A 27,845-nucleotide genomic window follows, 5' to 3' on the forward strand; every position below is an offset into this window, starting at 1 on the left:
GAGTCATTGTTGATTGATCAAAAACATTTTTGACTGTGGCATTGACTCTTGCCTGGTGCTCATTCTTGCTCCAGACTTCACCTCTGCCCAAGACCCCGCAGTCCCCTGAGAGCACCATGGACGCCTCATTGAAGAAGGAGAAACCGGCCATCCTGGACCTCTATATCCCACCACCACCTGCTGTCCCTTACTCACCACGGTAGGTCTGTCTGTCAGTTCTTAGGGTGCATGACCCCTGGGGCAGAGGCTCTAGGAGTGGGGGATGGAGAATAGGGTGCATGAGGGAAATTTAAAGGGGGAAGTTACTGAATTTCCAGCAAGATTGACCTGACTTGAAAAATGCCTATCACTGGGGAGATGACTCAAAGAGCTTGAGAGAGAGACACCATCCTTGGAGGAGACCTTCATTCACACTGCATGGCCCCCTAAGCACCCAGTCCGGTAGTAGTGCAGCATAGGGCATGCCCCCCAAAACAAAAACATCCTATCCTCAGGTCTGGGCACCCAACAATTCATTTTTTATTTTTTGGTTTTTGGGTCACACCCGGCCGTGCTCAGGGGCTACTTCTGACTCTATGCTCAGAAATCAACCCAGGCAGGATCGGGGGACCCTATGGGATGCCGAGATTTGAACCATCGTTCTTCTGCATGCAAGGCAAATGCCCTACTGCTGTGCTATCTCTCCGGCCCTGCACCCAACAATTCTTGTCCAATGGGTCTATAGTCTGAGGATAGGATACTGCTCAGGTTCTGCAGTATCAGGAATACCCAGGGTGCTGGAAGCTTCCAGGGATGCAAGCTGCAATGTTCAGGGGACTATGTGGTACTAGGAATGGAACAAGAGTCAGGGATAAAGCTAGGTCTGCACTCCAACTTCTGTACCATCCCAGGCCCAACTTCTTTATTTTTCTGATGTAAAAACGAGGTAAATGTGTTTAACCAGCTGTGGATCAGCATATTGTAAATATACTTCGGCCTAGCAGGCTGATTGTTCCCAGCTGCCGTCTCCTGATGTCTTGTTTTCCTCGACTTAAAAACTGTGTGTGTCTTATGGTCAGGTGTATCTTCTAGCAGGGGTCTCAAACTCAATTTACGTGGGGGCGGCAGGAAGCAAAGTCGAGGTGATCCTTGAGTGCAAAGTCAGTAGTAAGCCTTGAACATTGGGGGATGTGACCCAGATAATTAAAACAAAACAAAACAAAAAAAGATTCCTCTAAGGCAGGGCCACAAAATGTTGTATGGAGGGCCACAAATGGCCTGCGGGCTGCGAGTTTGAGACCCCTGTTCTAGAGAAAAAAATATGGTATGTACTTTGGCAAAACTAGAGAATTGATTTAGCATAGGTTTCCTGGGCTGGGTCACTCTCATGCATAAACCAGAGGCAGTTCTTATTTTTTTAATAATTTTTTATGATCAAAGTGAATTATGAATCTTTTACAGTGATATTTAAGGTACATAGTGACAATGAATCAGGCCATTCCCACACCAGTGTTGTTCTCCCTCCACCCTGTTCCCAGCATGCATCCCATATCTCCCCCATTTGCCCACTGAACTGCTAGTGTAATTTGTCCCCTCTGTGTATAGCTTGCTGTAAATTGGGTATCGATTCTGTTGTTGTTTACTTTGGGTTTGGTGTTTGAGTCTGATTATTTTTTATTTCCACTCAATGATCATATGACTGTTTGGTCCTGGTACCCTCCAATTTAAAAGAAGAAAAGGAAGAAAGAAGAAAAACAAAACAAAACAAATAAAAAAACCCAGCATCTACAAAAAAAGACCAAAAAAAAACAAAAAACACCCAGCTACTAAAAACAACCACATCATATAATAACCACAAGAGTGAAAGAAAATAAAAAGAAAAAATATAAAAAGAAGAAAAAAGGCAAGAAAAAATAGAAAAGAGAAGAAGGAGGAAAAAATGAAGGAAGGAGGGCTGGTGTGGAAGGTTTTGTGTTTTTATTTTATTTTTTATTTTTTTTGCATAGGCACAGTAAGTATTGGAAAAATTAGAAAGGGAATTCCCTTGGCATAAGAGATACAGGGTTTCTCCGCCCTTGAAGCATACTGCCATGGGAACAACTATAGGTTCCATAAATGCTCATTTTCACACCCCAAGGTCTTTATATGGTGCCAGGAAACTTTGTGCTCAGTTGTGGATGATAACATCATGCCTCTGTAGCTAGAGATCTTGGTATTTGCGCTGGTCATAGTATGAAGGCTAGGATAGAGTCTTTCTTTGCCGTTCTAGAAGTTCTGTTCCATCACTGTTGTTATTATTAGTCTTCTGTAATTAGTGGTCTTAACTAGAGGCAGTTCTTATTCTTGGGTAACTAGTGTGTCTTAGTCAGCTACCCTGGAATAAGTGAGGAATGCCTACTGGTTTGTACTCTGGCTTCATAAGGCCAAATTTGGGCTGAGTCTAGATTCACCTTTTTGTTTTCATTGGAGCTCTGTGTTTTTAATTTCAGTTGACTTATGCCCTTCCATTCGGTTTCCTCCCTGGGAACAAAGAAATCACATGCTCATCTTCTTCCTTGAGTCTTGATTTGCGTAGAGCATATCACAGCAGGCAGAGTAGGTGTGTGGGAAGTGGCTTGTTCCTCAGGCTCACAGACCATCATATGACCACCAGCATCTATTTAAAGCCACAAGTAGTTGGTGTTTCTCTACATGAAACAGGATGGCAGGGAGAGGGCTAATCTCAAGGCTGCTATGGAGGAATCCCCCTTCCCCTTGTTTCTATATGGGTCCTAAATTGGGGTTCCATGAGCAGTGGTCATCACATACATATATATCATGTGCTTGTACCACACACATGTATACATATACCACTCACATTCATATGACATCCACAAACAACATGCATGTACACACACATAGATATGAACTCTACTTAGGTATACACATACCACAGTATATAACACACATTATACACATAAGCACACATGCATAGGCATCACACATGTACACAGCACAGACCTACTTGTGCATCACATTCATTCACCATAACTCAAGAATCTTCTGGGAGAATATAAATGTAGGACGTCCAGAGCAGTAAGGCCCAGAGACTCTGGCGTGGGAAGCAGGTCTGTGTGGGAAGGGTCCTTGAAGGCACCCCAGGAATACCACAAGGGGCAAGGCGGGGCTGAATGTTGTTTTTGAACTCAGCTGATTCTTTTTACCTAGTAGGGTTTTTTTCTGGGGTGGATGCACACGTGGTGGTGCTCAGAATTTAACTCCTGGCTCTGTATTCAAGGATCACACCTGGCAGGTCTTGGAGCTCCATAAAGGTGCCAGGGATTGAGCCCACTGGGTTGGCTACATAAAAGCAAGCACCCTAACTTGCTATCCTATCCCTCCACACTCTCCCACTAGTATTTTTAATGACCACCTAAAGCAGGGGTCTGAAACTTGCAGCCTGCAGGCCATTTGCGGCCCTCCATACAACATTTTGTGGCCCTGCCCTAGAGGAATCTTTTGTTGTTTTGTTTTAGTTGTTTGGGTCACACCCCCCAATGTTCAAGGCTTACTACTGACTTTGCACTCAAGGATCACCCCGACTTTGCCTCTTGCGGCCCCCACGTAAATTGAGTTTGAGACTCCTGACCTAAAGGAATGTATTGAATGCAAAATTTGAATCAGCAGGTAACTTTCACTCAATTAAAATGAATTTTGTCTTATTATAAGCTTATGTTTTATATAGAATTAAGTTGGAAACTGTGATTCAACTTGTTTCTTTGTAAAGCAAAATTGTTTTTTTCTGAAACGTATTTAATAAAATGCAAGGGGAGAGAACAGGAAAGTACAAGTTGGAGACAGAACACAGGTTTCCCCATAGTGAAAATCAGCAAGCAAAGAAACAAGACGACAAGCAAGAAAGCAAGAAGCGTGTCATGATCCAACTTTTGCTGGCTTCTGCAATGGGTTCCAAAACAAGCACTCTCTGTTGGTTAGGATAACAGGCCCTTTTGTAGGTGATTTTTTTTAAATCCAGCAAATCCATTCTACTCCAAGTGTCATATTTGCTGTGCTTTGGCAGAAATACTGTAGGAGAAAGAGGCTTTGCTAGAACTTACCTTCACTTGTGAGTTCTGCAGTCAGTAAGAACTTCATTTATAGCACAGAAGTACAGGAAGCTGGTTACTTTTTTCAAGGGTATTTTTATACTAATAAAATTTTTCATGTACTTTCTTTAGGAGGATATTTAGTCTTATTTTGGGGGGTTTGGGTGGAGGTTTAGTCTGCATATGGGGCTTTATTCTGGGGCTATACCCATCTCTATGCTTAGGAGCTGTGCTGTGCTAGGAATGGAACTGGGGTCAGCCACATGAAAGGCAAGCACATTAACCCCTACTCTTTCCTTTTCTCTCCCGTCCTATACCCCCTTCTCCTCTTCTCTCTCTCCCTCCTCTCATCTCTGGTCCAATGGTATTAAGTCTTATAAAGATATTGTAGCTATATTGGAGGTATAAGGCCCCAAGTTTGACTCCTGGTACCTCCTCATAGCACCCCTTTCACTAGTGGAGGTGGTCCTGAAAGCAGGGACCCAAAAAAGCAGGAACAGAGTCATACCATGTTAGCAGGTCATAGCTATGAACCCCTCTGCCCAATGGGCCAAGTGTCTCCTGGGATATTCCCTAGGCCTCCTTAGTACCACTTGCTACCTCCTCTCCCCACAGTCACCTCTCCCCTGCAAAAAAAGGAGATCTGTGTGCATTTTAGGGACCAATAGAACTGAGAAAGACATACTGGATTCTCCAGTAGAAGAAAAGTGTGTACTGAACCTCAGAGTTGTCTTGGCTTGGTGAGTCACCTCTAAGAAGCATCTTGGCAGTCATCTATTCTTTATCCTTAATCCGTCATCTTCCAGGACTGAGAACGGGAATGTTGTTTACAGAGGAGTCAGCAAGTCAAAACAGCCCTTGCCTGGCCGGAAGGGATCCGAGTCCCCAAATTCCTTCCTGGACCAAGAAAGCCGAAGACGGAGATTTACCATTGCGGATTCTGACCAGTTGCCCGGGTATTCCGTGGAAACCAATATTCCGCCCACAAAAATGAGGGAGAAAAAGCCATCATATGGTGAGTGAGCCCTGCTGTGTGGGTCTGTCTCTACCTCCTTACTTATTTGGAGCCTTGGGCTGAGTTTGGCAGACTGGGAGGGTGATCCAAGGGAAAAGAAACCTCAATGAAATTCTAAGTATGAACTCTTTATTTATTTCTTGCTCAAGCAGAGCCTTGTTGAGTCATTACTCTGCTTGGCATGGGAGCCCGGCGCAGTGAGATCATGTTACAGTTTTAACTTTGGTTCCCCGGGTTGAACTGGAGAATATTTGCCTCCCAGGACCCATGGCCTTCACTTTAGCTTGGCTCTGTCCTAACTGCTGGTGATACACTGGAATAAACTTTACAGGGGCCTGAGCGACAATACAGTGATGAGGACAGTTGCCTTGCATGCATATGACCTGGCTTTAATCCCATATGGTCCCTCTGAGCACTGCCAGGAGTAAATCCTGAGTGCAGAGCCAGGAATCAACCCTGAACATCATTGGATGTGATCCCCAAACGAAAACACCAACCAAAATACTTGACATACTTGAAAAAGTTTGTTCTTGCTTCTGCTTGAGTGAGTGATAAAAGAGGGGAGTGTGCCAAGTCCTGAAGAAGGGAAAGGATTTCTGTGTCCACATTTCACCAGCTTGTCACTTTCTTTCTTCTGAAGGAAAACCCCGGCCCCTGTCCATGCCAGCTGATGGAAAGTGGATGGGGATTGTTGACCCTTTTGCCAAGCCTCGAAGTCATGGAAGGAAAGGTAAGTGGCTGTGAAGCAAAGTGTCAGAAGCACCCATGAGAAGCTAAAGATTCAGGCATCCTGCCAGTGGTATTCCTCCACATGTTATAAAAACTACATCGGTGTGTAAGAATGGGTGGACAGTGACGAACCCCCAGCACCCCACCCTCACATCCTGGAACTGAATGCCTGGTCTGGCTGGCAGGAATTTCTGGGAGTGGACGCAAGTCCCCTCAAATACTACTTGGGTGGCATCTTCAAGGCCTAACTGCAATCCCCTCAGAAAACAAAATCAAAGCAACAACAATCTGTATGAAGCACTTCATTTTTCTTTTTCCTGTTTTCTTACCTCTGAAACTAGGCTGAAGATTTCCAAGACCCTATTTAGTCTAAAACAACAGAATACTTGAACATCTCTAATTTCTTGTGCTTACTTTGTTCTGTTTTGTTGTTGTTGTTGTTGTTGGGTTTTTTTTTTTTTTTTTGGAAGGACGTACCTGGTGATTTCCAACTGGCTCTGCACTCATGGGGTACTTGGGAGATCCTTGGGAGTGCTAGGGTTCAGCTGAACTCTGGTTCAGCCATCTACAAGGCAAACACCCTTCCTTTGGTACTATTGCTCTCACCCCATTATTTTGTGTTTTGACTAGGCTGTAACCAGTGGTCTAAATGTTCTTTTTTATTATTAAAACTTTGAGGTCATATCCTGTGGTGCTCAGGCTTGCTCTGGCTTTATGCTTAGGGATCATTCCCTGAGATCATTCCCAGGAATATGTGATGCTAGGGATTTAACCTGGACCTCCTGCATGCAAAGCCTGCACCCTAGCTTGTTGAGCTACATAGAATTGTGTTAGGAATACAAGGTGGACCCTTGGAAGGAAAAGAATAGCTTTATCAAGGAATAGTATACATGACAAAGAATTCAATTCTTTGAAAGTATGTCATAGAGCAATTTTTACTCTGGATCTAAAGAACACTGCATTTTGGGCCAAAATGTCCTACTTTTTATTTTCTGTCCAGTTTCTTAAATTGCCTTCTCTGATCTCTTTTTTTTTTTTGTTTTTTGGCTACACCCGTTTGATGCTCAGGGGTTACTCCTGGCTAAGCGCTCAGAAATTGCCCCTAGCTTGGGGGGACCATATGGGACGTGGGGGGATCAAACTGCGGTCCTTCCTTGGTTAGCGCTTACAAGGCAGATACCTTACCTCTAGCGCCACCTCTCCGGCCCCAGCACTCTCTGACCTCATGGGGTTTATTGGTATTTTAGCTGGACCTTTCTTCCAGGTTCAAAACCTCTATGCATTGCAGAACAATGACCTCATTGAGCCCCATCCATGAAAGATGAAAGTTGCCTGCCTTTTATTCAGGGTGATCCCCAGAAGCACCCTATTTCCTCCACTCTCCTCAGGGGTGTTCTAGTTTGGTATCTACTGATGTTGAAACCAATAGCCCTAGGGACAGACATTGAGCAAGGCCAGATGTGGAGTGAGTGATAGAATTCTTTGGCTTCCTTTCTTTGTTTCTGGTTCTGGTGAAACAATGAGCTCTCTGCTGAGGGGGATAAATTAGCTTATGTTTGCTCCTAGGTGTGGGAGCAGGTTGGGGGACCTTGGACTCCTGCATTTCTGCTTTCCTAACACTCAGTGTGGAGGGAAGGCTTGCCTTTGCTTCCCCTTTGTGAAGGGGCAATGAGAATTACATACAGCTGTGGGCTCCTGGGAACACTCATCATTGTTAATATTTAAAATTTAAAATGTTTTCATTAAAATGCATTTTATGTATTGGACTATGATTTACAAGGTTGTTTACAATAGGGTTTTAAGTAGAGAGTATTCCCATATCCAGTTCTATTTACCCCATGACCCACTCCTTGCCGTCTGCCTGACTTGACAAATTTTTACATCGAATTTTTGTAGTTCAGATCCAATGTTTTTAGTCATGTTGAGTGTAGTGATTTAGACCCTCATCTCTCTGGGCCCAAGACCCCTGACTCTTGCCCTCATATTATTTACAGGCCTCCTCTGTTTGTTTTTTTTTTTGTTGTTGTTTGTTTGTTTTGTTTTGTGCCACACTCAGTGGTGCTCCTGGCTTTGCATTCAGGAGTCAGTGCTCAGGACCCCATATAGGGTGCCAGGAATCAAATCCAGATTTGTTGTGTGCAAGGCAGAGCACCCTACCCACTGTACTATCTTTCTGGTCCCTGGCCTCTACTTCTTGCTTTCCCCTTCCATCATCTCCATCCCTGGCATTTTGTTTCTGCAACTCAGAGTCAAATCTTTCCCACCTATGTTCTTGTTCTATGGTCTATGCTTGTCCTTTTAGCACACTTCAATTACAACCAGATCCAGTCTGCAGTAGAGCTGATTTCTTGTTGGTTTGTTTTGGGGCTATTCCTAGCAGGATATGGGGATTCCCGTATGGGATTCCTGCAATGGACTATAGGTCAGCCCTGTGCGAGACAAGCACCATCTCTACTCTCTCTCTCTTTCTCTGTCCCACTGTAGTGGTGGTGATTTTTAATGGCCTGTGGCTTTGTCTGTGCAGGGGACGACGCCATTTGCCGGTACTTCAGTAACGAGCGGATTCCTCCCATCATCGAGGAGAGCATGTCTTCCTACTACCGCCTCCCCCGGCCACCCAGTGAGCGGCAGCTGGTGCGTGGTGCTGACTACATTCGGGGAAGCCGCTGCTATATCAACTCGGATCTGCATAGCAGTGCTACCATGCCTTTCCAGGAGGAAGGGATCAAAAAGAAGCCTGGTGGGGCAGGGGCCAAGTCCACAACCACGGAACCTTCCCTGCTGGTCAGCTGGTTGACGCGCCTGAAACTATTGACTCACTGAGCCCTGCCCTTCTCCTGCCACCAGTGCCTTCTGTTGTCAGCTGGCCACTGTTCCCATGTGCAGCTGCAGTATTACCTAGTGACCTTCTTATGCCATTGTTTCCCCTGCCCTCCTTTGGTTGGAAAACAATCTGTTGCCCTTCTGGGAAGTTTCATGTCCTTGGATAGACCACATGGATCTTCAGTGTTGGCTTATGGAGGCAGAAGAAGATGGATGGATGGAATGAAGTGATCCTGCCTTTCCTTCAGCAGAACCCAGACACACTATTCTGCACAGTGAACCTTCACCACATCTGGCAGGTCAATTGGAGAAACAGGAATTGTTTCGGAAGTGTCCAACAAAGATGTTGGACAAAGATGGGAGACCCTGAGAACTCAGAAGTGTTGGTTTCTGTTCCAATTTATTCACCTGCAAAAGCCACCAGAGAAAACAGCCTTTTTTCCCCCCAAGCTACACACACCATATTTGTTGCATCTCTGTAACAGATAATAGGCACTGGATTGTCGATGCTTGTTCCAAGCTGAAGTTGAAATGTAACCCACTACACTTGGTGAATTCCTCTTTTCTTCTAGAATCTAAATAGGTCAATATTACATGTGAATGTGTTTAGCTATGACTTTCCTACACTTGGACGAGTGAGTGGCAATTTGTGAGGGTAGCATTGTCATTGTTAGACATTATTCTCTCAAAGGAAAACGTTCTAAGATTTATTGGCTGCCAAAGTATCATTGAGGATAATGAAGCAACAAGACTTTGTTTATAAGGGATCCTTTCAGGTTGCATTTTGATGTATTTAATGTCCATCTTTGAGGAAGAGTTCTTTTCAAAATTGTACACAACTTGCTAAGTAGAACTATCTCGGAATCTCTCACAGTCACTCATTTTCAACTTAGCATCTGGTATTTTGAAAAAAAAAATGTTTCTCTGGAATTAACTCTTGTTTAAACAGAATGTATGATATTTTGTTAGAATGGAAAAAGTGCTATCTTGTTAATTTAAGTGTTTTAAATATAGTTGTATATTTTTCTTACTCTTAGTCACATGTAGTTGAACTGTCTCTGTTTTGCACCCTACGCGAAACGAATGAAAATGCTCCGTGTTTTCAGGTTTATGATGGCCCACCATGAGTGGTAGAGTTTAAAGGTCAAATACATCCACCCATACCTTTGGGGTTTTTATGGTATGATAGTGGAAGAAACGAGGCAATATGTGCAAAGAAAAATGAAATCTGGGAGTGCTTTGGTGTCTTTCTCTGAGAGCTGATCTCTTTAGCAATATAGTGATTCCCCAAGAGTGATTTATTAGGGCTCCACTGCATAGTATAAGGACAAGTGTTGGAAGTGGACAGAGGCAAGACCTGGTGGCAGGGCCCTAGTGACTAGGAGAAACTTCTGGAAAAGAAGAGGAGCTTGTTTAAGCCCTTTCATTCCAGCTGGTTTGTGGTGGCAAATGGGCCTCCTGCCCTGGATTTGGGGCAATACTCAGTACTAGAATTTGAGTGAGGAGAAGTTTGATAGTAGTCTCAGAGGACTTAGCTGAATCTGATGAGCCTTCTCAGCATTATTGTTCAGATGTCAGGCTTAATGGTCTGCTTGCTCTGTTTCAATGATGGAAGTGGACATATGTTTTCTAGACTCTGAAGCTCCCATGGAGGCCAGAGTAACTTCTAGAGGAGCTTTGGGTCTCTCACCTTCATTTAATCTCCACAGTTTCATTTTATTGACAGATTTGGGGTTTTCTCTGGCACAATATTGGAGAAATAGATGGCTGCTAAAAATACTTGTGTCTATCTCTGCTGATATAATCATTCGACATTAATTTCTGAGAAATTCAACAAAACTGCCACTCTTGGTGACAACCCAGATTTAACCATGAATTTGTATTAACAAACAAGCATGATTTACAGTGTTTTTTTTTTTTTTGAGCCCTATAAGCCCAATTCAACACCCATCCCTTTTTCTCATGAGTACTTGGGAACATTGCTCTGTCATCAATTGTTAATCATAGATGATAAAACTTTTTATACTTCAAAGCATTTCACCCATTTACTACTTCTAAATGGCAAAGTAATGAATGCAACCAGCCTCAACACAATCAGTTTAATTTATAGGTGAAATATAAACAATACATAATATTTCTTGATGGAATAATTATTTTGCTATGTAAATTCTCTAGAAGTTATAAGATGCAATGAAAGTTGTCAAAGTTAGCATACATGCTGGCAGCAAGTATTGCCAATCATTGCAACCTTATCTCAGCAACTCAACTAGGAATGGGACTAATGTTAACAATATGATTTTTTTAAAAAATAGGACCAACTTTGGATAAAATTCTAGACCAAACAGAGTCTATAAGAGCTATGCTATGCACATAATATGCTGACTCAATGCCTGATCTTGCCCTAAATTCCTAAGAGCTTTATAAGGTGGGGCCTGTGTTCTATTTGATGGAGCTACCGAAGGTTACATGACTGATAAACATTGAATTGGGATTAAATTTCAAGCCATTTTACCCTACAACTTTATTCCTAATCCCTCTGCTGAAAGTCTTCTTTCAATTTAAATCAATTTAAATAATTGTGTTTTGTTGTTGGGCTTGGGAGGGGGGGGGGTCACACAGAGCCGTGCTCAGGACTTTCTCCTGGCTCGATGCTCAGGGATCATTCCTGTGGGGATGGTGGAATATAAGGAATGTTGTACATTGGGCCCATGTTGACGATGTACAATGCCAGTGTCTGACCCACTGTACTATAAATGATCTGGCCCAGAACTTTTTTGTTTATTTTTGGGTCACACCTAGTGACACTCAGTAGTTTCTACTGGCTATGTACTCAGAAATCGCTCCTGGCTTGGAGGATCATATGGGACGCTGAAGATCGAACCACAGGTCATCCTAGGTTAGCTTGTGCAAGGCAGATGCCTACCGCTTGTGCCACTGCTCTGGCCCCTGTTTAATTTTTTGTAAAGTAAAAACAGGTTTAATTTGGGAGTGTTGAGGAAGAGGATCGGAGTGGGGGGAGAGAATGAGAGAATACAGGTTATCCAAAGTATCCAGTACCCATCCCAGAATTAAAGTATGAAAATTCCATCTCAAGAGTAGAGATGCGGGTGACACCTGTCCTACCTGTGCCCTGAATTTTTAACTGTCCTTTGGTCATATTAAAATTGGATTAAAGATTCTGTCTATATATAAAAGGACATTATAGCATAAGATTTTTCTAAACTAGGTTTCTATCTGTATGAATATTTGTGGACATTTCAAAGTTGTGCTGATGGATAACAGCTCCATGTTATGAGGGGAGTCTAGCCTAAAAGGCTTGTGTCATGGTCCAGTGCCACTTCTGGTACCACAAAATGACCATCTACCCTCATTTGCCCCACCAAACATTTCCTAAAATGCCTCTAGGGCAGGGGTCTTCAAACTGGCCTGCGGGCCACATGCGACCTGCAGAGGAGTCTGATCCGGCCCGTCAGCAGTGAGTGCTGTTTGGTTGCCAAGATACCTGCCAGCATATACACTCAGTGTCATGGTTTCTTAGGGATGACATCAACCGCCTCTGCCCACGGCATGCTGTGTGCTGGGAGGGTGGGCATGAGGGTGGTGTTGAGAGGGACACTGATGCGCCTGGTGCTTGGTGCACGCGTTGCTGATGACATCACTGGAGGGCACCATGTGGCGAGGAGTACCACATGTGGGTGACTATATGATGTAAAAAGGCGCCTGCTCCACCCCCAGGCAATGTGGTGTCTGTGTGCTGTGGCTGCCTGTCAGTGAGGTTTTCCTCCACTCTCTCCACTGCCAAAGGTCAGTCAAAAGTGCCATAGAAATAAATTTTTGCCAGATGGGGGGTTCTGCCCAATTGGGCTGGGGGTGACTCATATGAAAATTCCCCTTTGGGGGTGGTGAGGCGTTTAGTGCTGAAATCAAAGTTAGGGGGTGGGCAGTGGTTGGGAGGTTAGGGGTTCGGTGCTGAATTGCCCATGTGGAAAATTAGGGGTTCGATGCTGAAGCATTTTAAAGAGGTTACATTGAAAATTTTATATGCATTTTGCAATTCCTTTTCAGTGTTCACATGCTGATTCTGAACATATCAATTTGGGCATTATATAGGGAGATAGAACTGAGCTGGTCTTCTTAGAAAAGCCTGCAAGGGGTAAGTGTTCACATCAGGGACTAATGGGGGTTCATACACTGTGTATATATACACACATATTTGTATTTCACTAATATCAGTTTGGAATCCCTAGGAAACAATGATGTCAAGAAAAAGAAAAATTGACGGCGAGTGTAGGATATTCAAAGAACAGTGGACTTACGATTACTTTTTTATGCGGTACAAAGAAAAAGCTGTGTGTCTGATATGCCAGAATATAGTTGCTGTGTTCAAAGAATAAAATTTGCGACGCCATTATCAAACTCAACATAAAGATAAATATGATTGTTTGGTTGGAGAAGTGAGAAAAGATAAAATATTACAACTGAAACATACACTGACGACTCAGCAAAATACTTTTGTAAAGCAGAAGCAGTTAAATACTTCCTCACTGCGGGCAAGTTTTCAAGTTGCCAAGCTAATAGCGCGCAATGGCAAACCATTTGTGGAGGGAGAATTTGTTAAAGAATGCCTTATTTCTGTTGCCAAAGAGATGTGTCCAGAGAAGGCCGATTTATTTAGTACAGTGAGCCTTTCAGGAGTTACAATGACATGAAGGATTGAAGAAATGGGAGAAAATTTGCTGCACCATTTTCAAAACTCTACAAAGAAACTTTGCTATTTTTCCTTGGCACTCGATGAAAGCAATGATGTTCGTGATTCTGCCCAACTTCTCATTTATATGCGTGGGACAAATGAGTATTTTGAAGTCACAGAAGAGCTTGCTGCACTGCATAGTATCAAAGGTACAACCAAAGGAGTGGATATATTTGAAAAGGTTTGCCAAACTGAATGGTTTGGAGCTGGACTAGGTTAAACTAGTCAGTGTAACAACTGATGGTGCTCCTAGCATGGTGGGGTCTAAGAGAGGAGTAATTGCTCACATTACACAAGAGATGGACAAACATAACCATCCTCATCCAATTGCCATACACTGCCTCATCCACCAACAAGTGCTGTGTTGTAAATCACTGAAGCGGGACTCTGTTATGAAAATTGTGGTATCTTGTGTTAATTACATTAGAACTCATGCACTAAACCACAGTCAATTTCAGGAATTTCTATCTGAGGTAAATGTTGCCCATGAAGATGTTCTGTACCACACAAAAATTCGTTGGCTGAGTAGAGGGAGAGTTTTGAAACATTTCTATGATGTACTTCCGCATATTACAACTTTTCTACTTTCAAAAAACCAAGAAGTACTAGAGCTCAATGATGCAGAATGGAAATGGCACCTTGCCTTTCTGACAGATATAACAGAGCTACTCAACAGTTTCAATCTGCAACTTCAAGGCAAGGGGAAGCTCATCTGTGATATGGCATCGCATGTGAAAGCATTTGAAGTAAAATTAGGCCTTCTCATCAAACAAGTACAGGAGGAAAACTTCAGTCATCTCCCAACAACTCAAAATCTGTCAGCGGACAAACCATTGGTTGCATTCCCAAAGGAAACATGTCTGGCTTCACTAGAATTGATGCAAAAGGAGTTTCAATTTAGATTCAAAGAGCTTCATCTCCATGAACAGGACATACAGCTTTTTCATAACCCATTTTCTGTTGAGATTGAAAATGTCCTTACAATTTACCAAATGGAACTGGCTGAACTGCAGAATTGTGACTCTCTGAAAGACGCATTTAAGTCAAGTAACCTTTTGAATTTCAATGCATCTCTCCCCTCTGAGACATATCCAAATATCAGGAACCATGCACTCAAAATGGTAATCATCTTTGGTAGCACTTATGCCTGTGAACAGACTTTTTCAAGAATGAAACATCTGAAATCTCCAATCAGATCAAGATTAATTGATGCCCACTTGCATCACTTGTTACTGCTGGCAGTGACAAATATGGAACCGGACATTGAACATCTCATTAGCCAAAAGCAGGCCCACAGTTCCCATTGAAATACTGGTGCGTGATCTGTTTATTTATAAATGGTCTTCATTTTATTTATATAAGATATGTGCAGTGTGAGTAGGAATTAGTTACTCATATAGTCCGGCCCTCCAGCTCTCTAAGGGACTGTAATCCAGCCCCCACTTTAAAAAGTTTGAAGACCCCTGCTCTAGTGGGTGTACCTTTGTACCCTTCCTTTAAGAACAGGTGATTTAAAAGCAAGATCTGGATTATCCCCAGAAAGTGTCACCATACTATATAGTTGTCCATTTTCTGCCTTTGTTTTTCTCTCTGTTCTTTCTCCTCTAAAGTTGAAGTTTGAAAACATCTTTTCTGGGAGACATTTTTTGCTTCCTGAAAACCAATTGGTTGGTCTGGCCCAGTGCCTATGCCTATTCCTGTTTAACTTTGTCAGCTTTCAGAAAACCCCAAAAGAGTTTTATTTATTTTTATTCCCTACAGAGCTTGACATTTGAATTGCACCAGCAAAGAATAAACATTTTGTCTATTTTATTTTAATTTATTTTTGTTCCTCTTGCAACTGTGACCACAAAAATATGATGGTGCTAGAAGCCTAATTTGGACATTTCACCTTTTGTATTTGTGATTAATCTTAGCAGGCAAATGGTTCCCACATAGCTCCTATCATTAGCGATAGTCACAGCACCATTTCCTTTAAAAAAAGATCAGTACTGCCAGCTTTGTCCACGGCAATCATTCAAAGGGTGGGCATCTTGCAAGGGACTGGTCAGCTTTGGGATTGACTGTTTTTTGTTGTTGCTGCTGTTATTTTTTGGTCACAGATGGCAGTGCTCAGGGCTTGCTTCTGGCTCAGGGATCAAATCTGGTAGTACTCCAGGGATTATATGGAAATCAAACCTGGGTTGGCTTTATGCAAGACAAGATTTTTACCTGCTGCACCATCTCATGTGCCCTCCCTCTTTTTTTATTTTGTTAACAGTAGTCCTCATGTTAGTGTTTTCTATGCACTGCTACACTAGGCTTACTCCAGAGGATGATCCTCCATCCTCACTTCAAGTCCCTTTCCTCCACTGCCAGCACTCAAAGAATAATTCTATTGACCATATCTCAGGTACCCTATGATTAGCAATTTCTCAATTGTTAAACATTACTTTATAGGGCTGAAGTTATTACTGACCAGAATTATTGCTGCAAGAATGCTTGTTTGACAAATGCGAAGGTTAGTGTAAGGAAGAAGTAATCAAATTTAGAGTGGTTAGAAGACCATACGTTTATTTTTGTTTTTAGGGTTTTGAGGTCTATGCCAAATTGTTTGCTGCTGCAATTATACCAATGAAGTAAGGCTGACTGACTTAGAGATGTTTTGCTTATGATTAACAAAATAATGTCATTTATCCAAGAGGCTATCACTCAGGGGACCTTCAGGCTATCTCTTCTAGCCCCCCTTCATAGAAGTGTACATGGTATCTAGATATTCAGGACTAGACTTGGTAATTTCAGGCCTCTGTCCAAGTTTTGTGACAGTGTTGATGAAGTGCACCTTGTGAGAGCATCAACTGTTCTATTCTGTCAGTTTAACAGAGACATGGGTATTAAAGCCACTGGCTATACCAGAAGACCAGGGGCTTTTGATCTTTTCCAGATCCCAGTGAACTTCAGGCTATGGCTCCAATGAAGACCATGCAGAGCTTGAATGTCACACTTAGAGCTGAATATTGCACTCACCTTTACCAAGTCACATCATTGCCTGAAAATTTATGACACTGAAACTGTAGGACAACATTAAGAAATATCAGGGCCCAAGAGAAGGCTCTTGTTTTATACATAACTGACCTGGTTTTTTTTTTTCCCCTGGTACAACATAGTTCCTCCAGCCCTGCCAGGAGTGACCTCTTACTACAGTTGGGTGTGACCATAAAACCAAATTGAATCAATCAATCTCAGAATCGTTTGAAAAGGGAAGATGTGTCATTCTGAGGAGACCAAGAATAGGGTTACTCTTTCTCCTGTCCCAGAGGGTTTTAAAGATCTATGTGTTTATGAGGAAAAACTCAAAGGAAAGAAAACTAAAGTAACATTTTTCTTATACTGGGAGATTCACTAAAAGGGGTTTTGTTAGTTTACCCTCTTCCTCTTTTTTTTTTTTCCCCACCAAGCCCTTTGACTTGTAAAAGTCCACCTGGATTTCACTCGACCTCCCTCTCAGTTGAATTTGTACTAGTTTGAATAAAGAGGTTTTCAGTTTGGCTTGACATGCAGATAGAGACCATGAGGTGAGAAGCCACCAACTCCATCATTCTCTCCTGACTGGCTTAGTGTATTAATTCTTTGCAGCTACCATGCTTCAGACCCATTTATGTGAGTCTGGAAATGTGACACATGGGGGTGATTTCACAGGGTTTTCCATTTAACTTCATAAGGCTATGTATGTTTAATGTCCTTTCACTCTTTGGACATCTTAGTTTGAACATTTTTGATTATTGTTGATACATGAAAGCTGGGCCAGAGCGATAGCACAGCAGTAGGGCATTTGTTTGCCTTGTGCACACCCATTCTGGGACAGACCTGGGTTTGATTTCTGGCATCTTATATGGTCCCCCGAGCCTGCCGGAGGCGATTTCTTAGAGTAGAGCCAGGAGTAACCTCTGAGTGCCACCAGGTGTGGTCCAAAAAAACGAGGGGAAAAAAGATACATGAAAGGTTTAGGAACATTTCATATAAAGTAATAATATGTCTGTAGTAAAACACTGTCCTTTCCATTTAGTGGCATCTGGTTCACTCATTCATGTCATTCTGTCATTCTTACTGACATTCTGAGACTGACCGTGATGAGCTTCAAGACTTAATACTTGACTTGGATGTCTCTGACTTTTGGAACTTGGCATTGAAACATTAGAAGCAGTTGGAGCTCTGCTTTGGAAGTCAGATAATCCTGTTGCCCCATGTTACCACTTACAGGCTCTTTGACTTTAAGCAAGTTACTTATCTCTGGTTCCCTACAGTTATCTAAGAAATGGGGATAATAATAGACTACTTCCTAGGCTTATGGGGATTAGAGGAGATAATTCTTATAAACCCCTTCATATAGACTTAACACATGGCACTTAATGAATGTTGACTCTTGTTGGAAAATTTTAGTGATAGTCTCGATGCCATATTAACCTACTTCACAAGGCAGAGTTAGTTAACTGGGAGTTGCTCATTCTTTTGTCCTTAGGCAGCAAAAGAATGCCACAGTCGCACTCTCAGAGGCTGCTCTGTGGTCTAGCTTCTGGGCATGTGGATTTCACGGCTCATTTTTGTTTTTCAGAAGAAACAGGACTCAGGAAACAACAAAAATCTGTCAATGATGAGACATACTGAGTAGAGGTTTAGTTTAATATTGCCTTGACTTACCATTAGCCTATCTATTCTAATCTCCAGCTTTAACAAATTTATTGCCTTCCTACCTCCTCATTTGCCTCTCAGTCTTGCTTGGGGGTTATATCTTCAGTCTTCTTTCCTGTGTTTCACATATGACAAAAATAGAAAGTAAATTATAGAATAGTACTTCAGAAAACAAACTTAATAAAAATATAAAGTTGCTTAAATAAAGATATTACTTAAATAATTAGATAAAGTATAGATTGTGTTATCTTTGCAGAAGCTGCAAAGGGCAGTCTTTGGAGATCTATTCCAATGAATGCTTTGGTAGGTCTCAGCAAATGTGGGGCTTGAGGAGACTTAACACTTGAAAGGCAAAATAAGCTGGAAAGTAGTCATTCAGCTTGACTTCCATTTGGGTAATTGGGTTGTGTCTAATTCAAACATCTGGGTGTATGCAGTGTTAACAGGCTCTGAGCATGCAGACCAACAGATGCTTTGCTAATCCAGGCACTATATTTGTGTCTGTTATTTCTAGAGGGAATTTTTGTGAGTTGATTCCATTTGTGAATATCCATGAGTTGAGATTTGTATATCTGTATCACAGGATTGAGAGACATGATTGCGAAAATTTGTATGGTGACTTCCTCATCTCTTTCCTCCTTGAGTTTGCATTTTTGTCTCTCTGTTGGAAAGAACCACATGAATTTGTTGCTACTTTGCCACCTTAAAAATCTACAAAGAAGCAGTTCTGGTGGTGTAACCATGAATTCCAGATGCCCCAAACATGGATCAATTTTATTTAAAAGTTACTTTTCTAGTAAAAGTCAATTCTGTGCCTGTGTGTTTCATTTCATTTTGTCCTAATCATCTGCTCTCATATATCCCTTACTTCCTCTCTCCAAACCCCTAATGAATAACAAGTCCAAATTTAGTCTTTCTTATTCATCTCTTTAACAGTCTGAGGAAAGTATGATTCAATTCCTAGGGAAAGGAGATGATAATCCAATGCAAATTATGGACAAGGTTTGGTCATAGACATTTTAATTAGATAACTAATTAAAGAATAATCAAATATACAAAGTTGAACCCATTTTTTTTTTTTTAGTGAAGAAAGAGGTTAAAGCAGGAACTTTCAAGAATTACCTCTTTAGGGGCCTGAGTGATAGCACAGCAGTAGGGCGTTTGCCTTGCATGCGACTGACCCAGGACAGACCTAGGTTCGATCCCAAGCATCCCATAGGGTCCCCAAGTCAGGAGCCATTTCTGAGTGCATAGCCAGGACCAACCCCTGAGTGTCACCGATTGTGGCCCAAAATAAAAAAAAATCTCTTCTTTCACTCTCAAGGCAATTAAAGAAATGGAAGAACATCTCATCTTATTTTACCTTACTTTACTTAAAAATGCTTTTTTGTGATATGTTAAGCCTTGTAATAGGGAATTCGATGAAAGCAACTGATTCATGTTTCCCCAACAACAAATAAAAATGCTAGTAAATGCAATTTGATTTGTGTGTTGGTTTGAATGAATAACTTTAATTTTAACTAATGTTATTCCAAAACATCCTTAACACTTGATTCATGGACTCATCTTTCTAAATCCTATTCCCAGTATGACTTCCCAGTATGGCTGTCTCATTGAAGTTATTTTCAACCTACTTAGCCCAAAGTGAACTGGACCTCTGCTGTATTTCTAAAACATTGACTCATCCTGTGAGTTTGATGTTTGATTTTTGAACCTTTTAAGGCTGTGGCTTATGACTCATGGTAGGTAGAGCAAATATTATTGAAGGAACTAGATGGTAAAATTAAGGTCTCTGCAGTCAGAAAAAATAGAAAAATGACTGAAGTTTTCAATGAAAAATGACTGTTTTATTTTTTTATTTTTAGACTGCTACATATAGAATTTCATTACATTGGCTCTCATTCTAAAGGAAAATACCAGGTGTCAGCATTCAATCATATTTATAGGAAGAATAAAAACTTTGCCACCAATACAGCCTCTTTGGTTTCAGGATCATAGAAACTGCTGAGAATATAAGCATATTCAGAAGACTACAAAGGATTAATTTATAGCTCATCTAGGCAATTTCAAATTAGCTATAGAAAAATTGTGGAGAAATTATAGGGATAAACCTCTCCCTATAAATTCAGGTAAGATGGAGGACTATTCCAGTTATTTTGTCAATGAAAAATGAGTCATTTGTACCAGAGTAAACCAAGTGTATAAATATGAAAGCTATTAACTACTAAAAATCTTCATCTGGAGGGGTTGAATTATGAAGCCAATGAAAATATTGTGCTGTGTTTTAGAGACAACAAACAATGCTGCAGATAGTGTCAGGAAACATGGAAGTCTAGTTTAATCAGATGTTGTCTTTTTCTCATTGTTACACTGGGCTCCATTAATTCTATGGTATTCCACTTTATTGATACATGAAAACAAGCAGAAATTCTTTTTTCTATGCAGCCTACACCAAAAAGATGATAAGTAACAGGAGACAAATCATGATGCAGTTCAAAAAATAAAAAAGGATGACTTGAAAAAGAGACTCTTGAAAATAACAGTGATGATGGTTACTGGTCTCCTTTTGTTTGTTTTTCAGCAATGAATACACCTGGACACATTTATCAAAAGCATTCATGTACTGAACTGAAAATACAAACTGCATATTACATGGAGAATGGGACTGAATAATTTCCTTGGCAACGAGTCTCTTATTGGACTTTGGTGTTTATCAAATAAGAATATTCTGCTTTTGTCTTCTGAAGGAACACTGGTCCAGAACACCAGGAAACCCTGCTCCCCAACTCTGCCACATTGTACTCCCCCTGTTGCCTTTACTCTTTGACTTTGACCTTTTTGTTCTATCTCTCACATTTGTGTTTTTGGATGCAGTTCAAGCCACAATCACCTTAAACCCTGGATTTCCTCTCCTTGTTCGGTCCATTTCCCATCCTTTCCTTTGACTCCTGAGGTGGAAGGTCATTACAACTTTATTTGGCAGTCTAAGGGATAAACATGAAATAGCCTGGCCCATACTTAGGCTTTTTATATACAGGCTCTCGGTGTGTTCTTTTGAACAGTATGGGGAGATCAAAATAAACTTTTTGGCCAGGAGATGAAAAGTTGAGTGGTTATTTGATGGATTTTTCTAATGGAAAAACAGCTGCCTTTTTGTTTTCCTGACAGCTGCATAGTATTTCATTTTGTATATGTACAAAACTTTCTTTAGCCACTCATCTGTTGTTGAACATCTGGGTTCTTTCCAGATTATGGCTATTGTAAATAGAAGTGCAATGAAAATAGAAGTACAGAGAGAATTTTTGTATTGTATTTTTGTGTTCTTAGGTTATATCCATAGAAGTGGTATTGTTAGAGCATATGGGAGCTCAATTTCTAGCTTTTTGAGTAATGTCCATATTGTTTTCCATAAAAGCTGGACTAGACTGCATTTCCACCAGCAGTGAATGAAAGTACCTTTCTCCCTGCATCCATGACAACACTGGTTGTTCTTGTTCTTTGTGATGTGTTCCAGTCTCTGTGGCATGAGATGGTACCCCAATGAGCTATATTTTTAGCCTCTTCCTAATATTTAAGGTTTTAAATTTTTTTCATCAAAAGATACTATAACATAAATAGAAAATTGAGAGATAACAAATAATTTTTGGGCTAGACATAGTGGTGCTCAAAACTTGCTTCTGGCTCTGTGCTCAGGGATTACACCTAGTGGAGTTTGAGATTAAACCTGGGTCAGTTGCATGCAATTCATATGCCCTACCTGCTCTACTATATTTCCAAGATAACAAATCTTAAGGATATTCACTAAGAATGTCAATGCTTTTTTACTTACAAATTAAAGAAAATGACCGAAAAGAAGAACAAGCATTACATAACATGGAATACAAATAACCCATATACACATGAAAATACACTGAATAGTCATCAGAGAGATCTAAATCAAAATCACTGATGCATTCTTCTCTATCTGATGGGCCAAAATGCGTATCTGGGAAATAGAAAGAGGATAAGTGAAGCCTTTGATGCACTGCAGGGCTAAGGATAAATTGACATGGCAAATCCATGTAAATTTATACACAAAAATTCATTCCTGAGCATGTAAATTTAGGAGAATAAAAAGTAACCACTTGTAATATAAATCTTGACATACTGGTCGAGAAAAGTGGTTGGGTTTCTACAGAGCACCATGAAAACTGACTCAGAATCATTATTTAAGGTAGTAAAATCTGATTGAATGGAAAGCTTAGATGGAAAGCTAATCTTCCTGGTATTAAGAGTTGAGAAAGTGCTGGCTATTCCCTCACCATTTACCAAATGCTAGAATTAGTTCATAATGTCACTTAGCTAAAGATCATAGAGGGCAGAATCTGGTTTCACTTCAAGATAAATCCCAAGATTTGGAGACTCTCTTCTTGAATCTGAGGTCAGTCTGAAAGTTTTATTTATGTCTTTCACTAAATTGATAGCAGAGATCTGCGAGTTTCTTATTTTCTAGCCAGTGTTCTCAGCAAAAGTCTCCAGGAGGCCAATGTTTGCAAAACACAACACAATGACCATCCATAAAACATGTTTACAAAATGGTTTCATATTGCAATGGAATATTCTGCAGCAAGTGAAAATGAATAAATTACATCAAAGATATGGAATCCATTACATCATGCTCACTGGAACAACTAAATGTCAGAGTTGAATATATCATCAAGCACTCTAACATGCTAAAGCAAATCAGAAGAAAATGTAACATTTTCTTATAGGTTCCATTATTGCACCTAAAAATGGAAATAATAGAGAAAAATAAATACCAAGTTTAGTATATTGGTCATCCATAGTTGGGTGGCAAGAATATAGGGAAAGATCGAATATGCAGTTAGAGATGGAATGATTCTATCAACTCTTCTCAAAAATCATAGCTGTAGGCAGGACAAAAGTACTGATGATTGGGGGCAACTAGAATGAGAAGGGGGAAGGGGGAATGAAGCCAAAGAAACTGAATAAAAAGGGGATGCCTAGATTATCCTTGGCCTAGAATGTAGAGTTGAAGATATTGGGAAGGAAAGAAGTTGAGGAAGGGGCCAGAGCGGTGGCTCTAGAGGTAAGAAATCTGCCTTGCAAGTGCTAGCCTAGGACTAACTGTGGTTTGATCCCCAGGTCTCATATGGTCCCCCCAAGTCAGGAGCGATTTCTGAGTGCATAGCCAGGAATAACCCTTGAGCATCACTGAGTGTGACTCAAAAACCAAAAAGAAAAAAGAAATTGGCATGCCAGGATTTCTGGGTGTGTATGACTGGTATGTTGGGGGCTCTGGGCAGGACAGCCAGCCATAGGCCCCCTGGGCTGAACACTTAGTCCAGAAGACCAAGATCCCCCCCACACCAGGCGGGTCTTCAGGGCCACGCCTGGTTAATCGGGCCCTGGGGGGAGGGGGTGAGAAATTCCTCCCTATGCATCCAAAAACTACAGAGGCACGGCTGGACTCAGAACACTCCGCATGCCAGGATTTCTGGGTGTGTTTGACTGGTATGTTGGGGGCTCTGGGCAGGACAGCCACGCCCCCGCACGTAGTTCACGTATTAAGAGTATTCCTTATTCTTATGTTATGTTTTGCATATCCAGAATGTTCATTTTGTATTCTGCCCTTTCCCACACCCCTACAAAGCTCTTTTTTACTCCTTAACTCTCTAACCCCCCCAAACGTCACTAGCCTACATTACTCTTTTTAACTTCAGTAGTGTACAATCCTAATCACAAACCAAAGCCGTGTATTGTGTGTAACAACCCCAAACTGTTTGAAGATACATAAAATGGACACGTATTTCTTTAGAATATTTTGTGTTTTTTCTCTGACAGCTATAATTCTTACTAAATGTTGTCTTATACAGTGACGATTCTAACCACTTTTTATCTTCTCTTTTTGAGCTGTTTAACAAGGAATTTTGGTGAAAGAGTCCCCCAGTTTAATGCTTATGATTGAACCATATCATGGGAATCATTGGAATTGTTCTTACGGCCCCCATATGTGCCAATAAACACCATGTGGCATTGCTCCTTTTTTGCATAGGCACATTAAAATGGGAAAATACTATACATACAATTAAGATCCTATCTAATAGAGATTGGAACACACAAATCTTGTAGTGCAAAGGGACCTTACACCCTGAACATTGACATAACGACCTGGCACAGACCTCAGAAGAAAGGGCATTTTCCATTCTCCCCTGAACCAGGGAAGCCATCCACAAAACATCCAGGCTGGTCTATAACATCACCTGGAAGCAATCCTCTACCACGGAAGACCCATCGACCTGCTCAAAAGAGACTTCCCTTAACACTGAGAAGACTTAACAACAACGACGACCTGCTTACAGGACAGGGCTCCCTGCATTGCCCTTTGATTGTGAGGTGAAACGAGAGGATGCTCCACATCCTGACCTCAATGTAGGATATGCAGATTCCAGGATCTTTAATACAGAAACGTGATACCAACAACAGAGACTGTGTGAAAAATAAAAGTGTGTTGGCACTACAGACAATGTCTTGGATTGGACGATCTAGCTTGCCAGGAACCTAGAGTTGGTCTTGTGCCAGGAAACTTCAGGGGTCTGGTCTCTTTGTATTTAGGCCAAGGTTATTTCTTTCCATGTCCCTCATATTTTGGTGGGCCTATGCAAACAACAATTGCCACTCCAACACCATTTTTACTGTGCTCCTTTGACTCTAATCCTTAAAAAGAACCCACTTAAAATTTGAGGTTAACTTAAGCTAATATGCCTGTATATGGAATGTAAAAAAGTATTATGCCTGTAATGTTTAAGGAGTTACATAAGTTTTATGGCTTTAGATTGCCTTGTGTGCTGTTAAGAAATATTATAATGTGTTACAATCTGGGGACTTGAGGGACAAAGTAATTACATGGATTCTGTCTTATTTATCTTAATGTTCTTTGGCTAAAATTTCAAAGTTAAGGTATCAGCAAGGGGACTTCTGAGACTTATGTTATGGGTGATTGTCCTTCCACTGTAACTTTACCTTGTCCTCTTTCTTTGCATCCTTGTTCTCATAATTAAAAATAAAAAAAATTAAAAAAAAAGAAATTGAGAAAGAAGCAAGATGAGGCAGATAGGAAGTAATAGGACCAGGGTTCAGGGACCTTGGGCATACTGGGGGCGTAGAGGTGAGGTGTATGTACATATCTATATAAGAGTCAACAACACTATAAGCAGGAGATATAAACTACAATTACATTTAAAAAGGCTAGAGAGAAAGGCTATGTTGAGTGGGAACCTGAAGATATTGGTGGAAGAACATTGACACCCGTGGTGGGATTGGTGCTGGAACACTGGAAGCCTGTACAACAAAGTTGTATAACAACTTTGTAAAGTAACTTTGTGCTGTCCACCTCTTCTCACTCCCTAATCAATTCATATGAGGAACTTTAATTCATTTATGAAGTCCTGATCTCCAGCAATACTTTATTTGGAGATAATAAAGTATGGGACTTTATATGGAGATAAAATCTTCAGAGAAAGAATGGCATCTTTAGCTCAAGCCCTAATTCATCATGACTGGTCTTCCTATTAGATGGAATTCTGGCACAAACCTGTGCCCAGAAGGGGCATATGAAGATGAAAATGAAGGGAGAGACCTTTACCATCAGTACAATGAGTTATCAGTCTCAAATTTTCTTTTCTGGAAGTGTCTATGTTTGCTTTGAGTATTAGTGTATTGTTAGCTTCATAGTAGTGTTAGGAGGGGCTCTCTCTTCCTCATTTTATTATTTTAAAAGAGCAACAAATTAAAGGCTAAGAATGGACCAATGATGATGATGTTATATAAAGACTCAAAGATTAAATTATGACTTAATTCTGTGTTCCTATGTTGGTTTATTTTATATTGAAAAAAAAAGAAAGTTGCTTTTCAGTTTTGTTTTGTTTGAGGGCCACACCTGATGGTGCTCAGGGGTAATGTTCCTGGCTCTGTGCTTAGAAATTACTCCTGACAGGCTCAGGAGTCCATCTGGGATGCTGGGGATAAAACCTGGGTCAGCTGCATGCAAGGCAAATGCCCTAACCGCTGTGCTATTGCTCCAGCCCATTGCATTTCAGTTTTAAGAGCTCCTTACTCTCTCGTATACTTAGGAAATTAGCTGATTATTTTACAGCCTAATTAAAACCTATATGAGATAGAAAAAGAACCAAGATTTAATGTAAAAAATGGAAATATTAAATCTTTGCCAATTTTATTCACAGGCCATTGTTTCAGATGTCAACAAGTATATTTGAATATAGAAATGTTTCTTTTTAAATAAGGTATAATTAAAAATTGAACATATGTTTCTAATTCAACGCCTTGCCCATTTCTTATGTATCTTCAAAGTAAAATTTCTCCATATGTTTATTTTTATCCACTGTAGATTAGTTATGTGGTGGCAATTGCAAGTGGCGATCTTAGACCATGGGCTTGACATCATTGTTGCTCTTCTTAACACTCCCTTCCAATGATCTCAGTGAATTAATGTACTCCATAAAACATCTTTAATTTTTTTGTGGTTAATACCTAAGTTATTTCATAGTCATGTAAAGTTGTATGCTTTGCAGTTGGCTGATTCTTTTTTTGTAATTATTTTTCATTTAGAAAACAGTAAAATTCTTGATTTATTGACATGTAGGTTGAAAAGTTAGTCATGTACAGTACTGGTCACGGTCCCTACAGGAAACAGAGCCACTCTAAGAGATCACCAAGTTATTGGTCATGACCTGGCTGTTTACAAATATGGAAGCAGATTCAGAGAATCTGTGAGAAGTGATAAAGCAAGGACCAGCAAGGAAGCTTGGGTTAATGGAGAAAATCCAGTGAAAATGCCACCACAGGAGAAAGGAAGGGAGGCCTATTGGGGTATATATTTTTTGGATGATTATGGCTGGAGAAATGGGAAATGGAGGGAACAAAAAGGAAGAGAAAGGAAATGAGGATGTATCTGTTTTTCACTTCTGTCCATATGTCCCATTTTCATAACCCAACTGGAAGTCAGATATGAAGTGGTCCATAGAATGTGAATTCAAAACAAAGGAAGAGCCAAAGTTGAGGGGTGGAGAGTAGATCTGAAGCGATTAATAGAAAACATCTGGGCCACTCCCAGGACAAAGGCTGCCATGATCAACATATTAAAAATATGAATTTAGATTTATTTTCTATCCCTTCCCTTGTTGCATTGAACAGAGTTTGTACAAATAACTCACATACAAGTGAGTTGATTCACTCACTTGCCATGGGCCTTGAAGTTGGTGCCAGTGTCACCTCCAAAAGTGTTAGGGGTCCCCAACAGCAATGCCCATTCGATTGTACTTGGTACATGTGGGGTGATCCCAGGAATAGAACCTCATACCTGAGAGAAAGTGATTCACAAATGAGCAATCCCTGGACCCTTTAAGATTTTTTTAAACTTTAAAAAAAAAGTGTTTTTTTTTTTTCAAAACTTACTTTTATATTTTGACCATCTTTGTTCTGAGACTTTGTTGTTGTTGTAAACTCTTAGGTTCATTTGTAGTCTTGTTTCAGAAGTGAAGAATTCTATAGCAGAAATTTGTCTTTCAACTTTTGTCACTTTTGATTCCAGGCTGATGTTGCTTGGAACGTGGGACAAAGGAAATTAATAGCAGTACTTTTAGATGAGGCTTTGAAATTGTGGAATCTATGTTTTGGAATTGAGTTAAATGAAAGATGTTAGGATTGAAAAGAATGTACAGGGTAAGTCATGTGTCTTGTATGTGACCATACCCAGCACTACTTTGTTCCCCCCAAA

At 40.8% G+C, this 27,845-nt stretch overlaps 1 protein-coding gene across 1 annotated transcript in view; it reads left to right on the plus strand.

The window, feature by feature from the left end:
• Positions 1 to 9,064, plus strand: part of CNKSR3 (CNKSR family member 3) — a 98,852-nt gene extending 89,788 nt beyond the window's left edge. Inside the window, exons 10-13 of the mRNA XM_049765357.1 lie at positions 75 to 199; positions 4,871 to 5,079; positions 5,720 to 5,809; positions 8,333 to 9,064. Coding sequence (XP_049621314.1) covers positions 75 to 199; positions 4,871 to 5,079; positions 5,720 to 5,809; positions 8,333 to 8,631 — 723 coding nt within the window. The 3' untranslated portion in view covers positions 8,632 to 9,064. The remainder of the gene's footprint in view (positions 1 to 74; positions 200 to 4,870; positions 5,080 to 5,719; positions 5,810 to 8,332) is intronic.
• Positions 9,065 to 27,845: the final 18,781 nt, after the last annotated feature.

The sequence above is a fragment of the Suncus etruscus genome, chromosome 18 (genome assembly GCF_024139225.1).
Source record: "Suncus etruscus isolate mSunEtr1 chromosome 18, mSunEtr1.pri.cur, whole genome shotgun sequence".
NCBI classification, from domain to species: Eukaryota; Metazoa; Chordata; class Mammalia; order Eulipotyphla; family Soricidae; genus Suncus; species Suncus etruscus.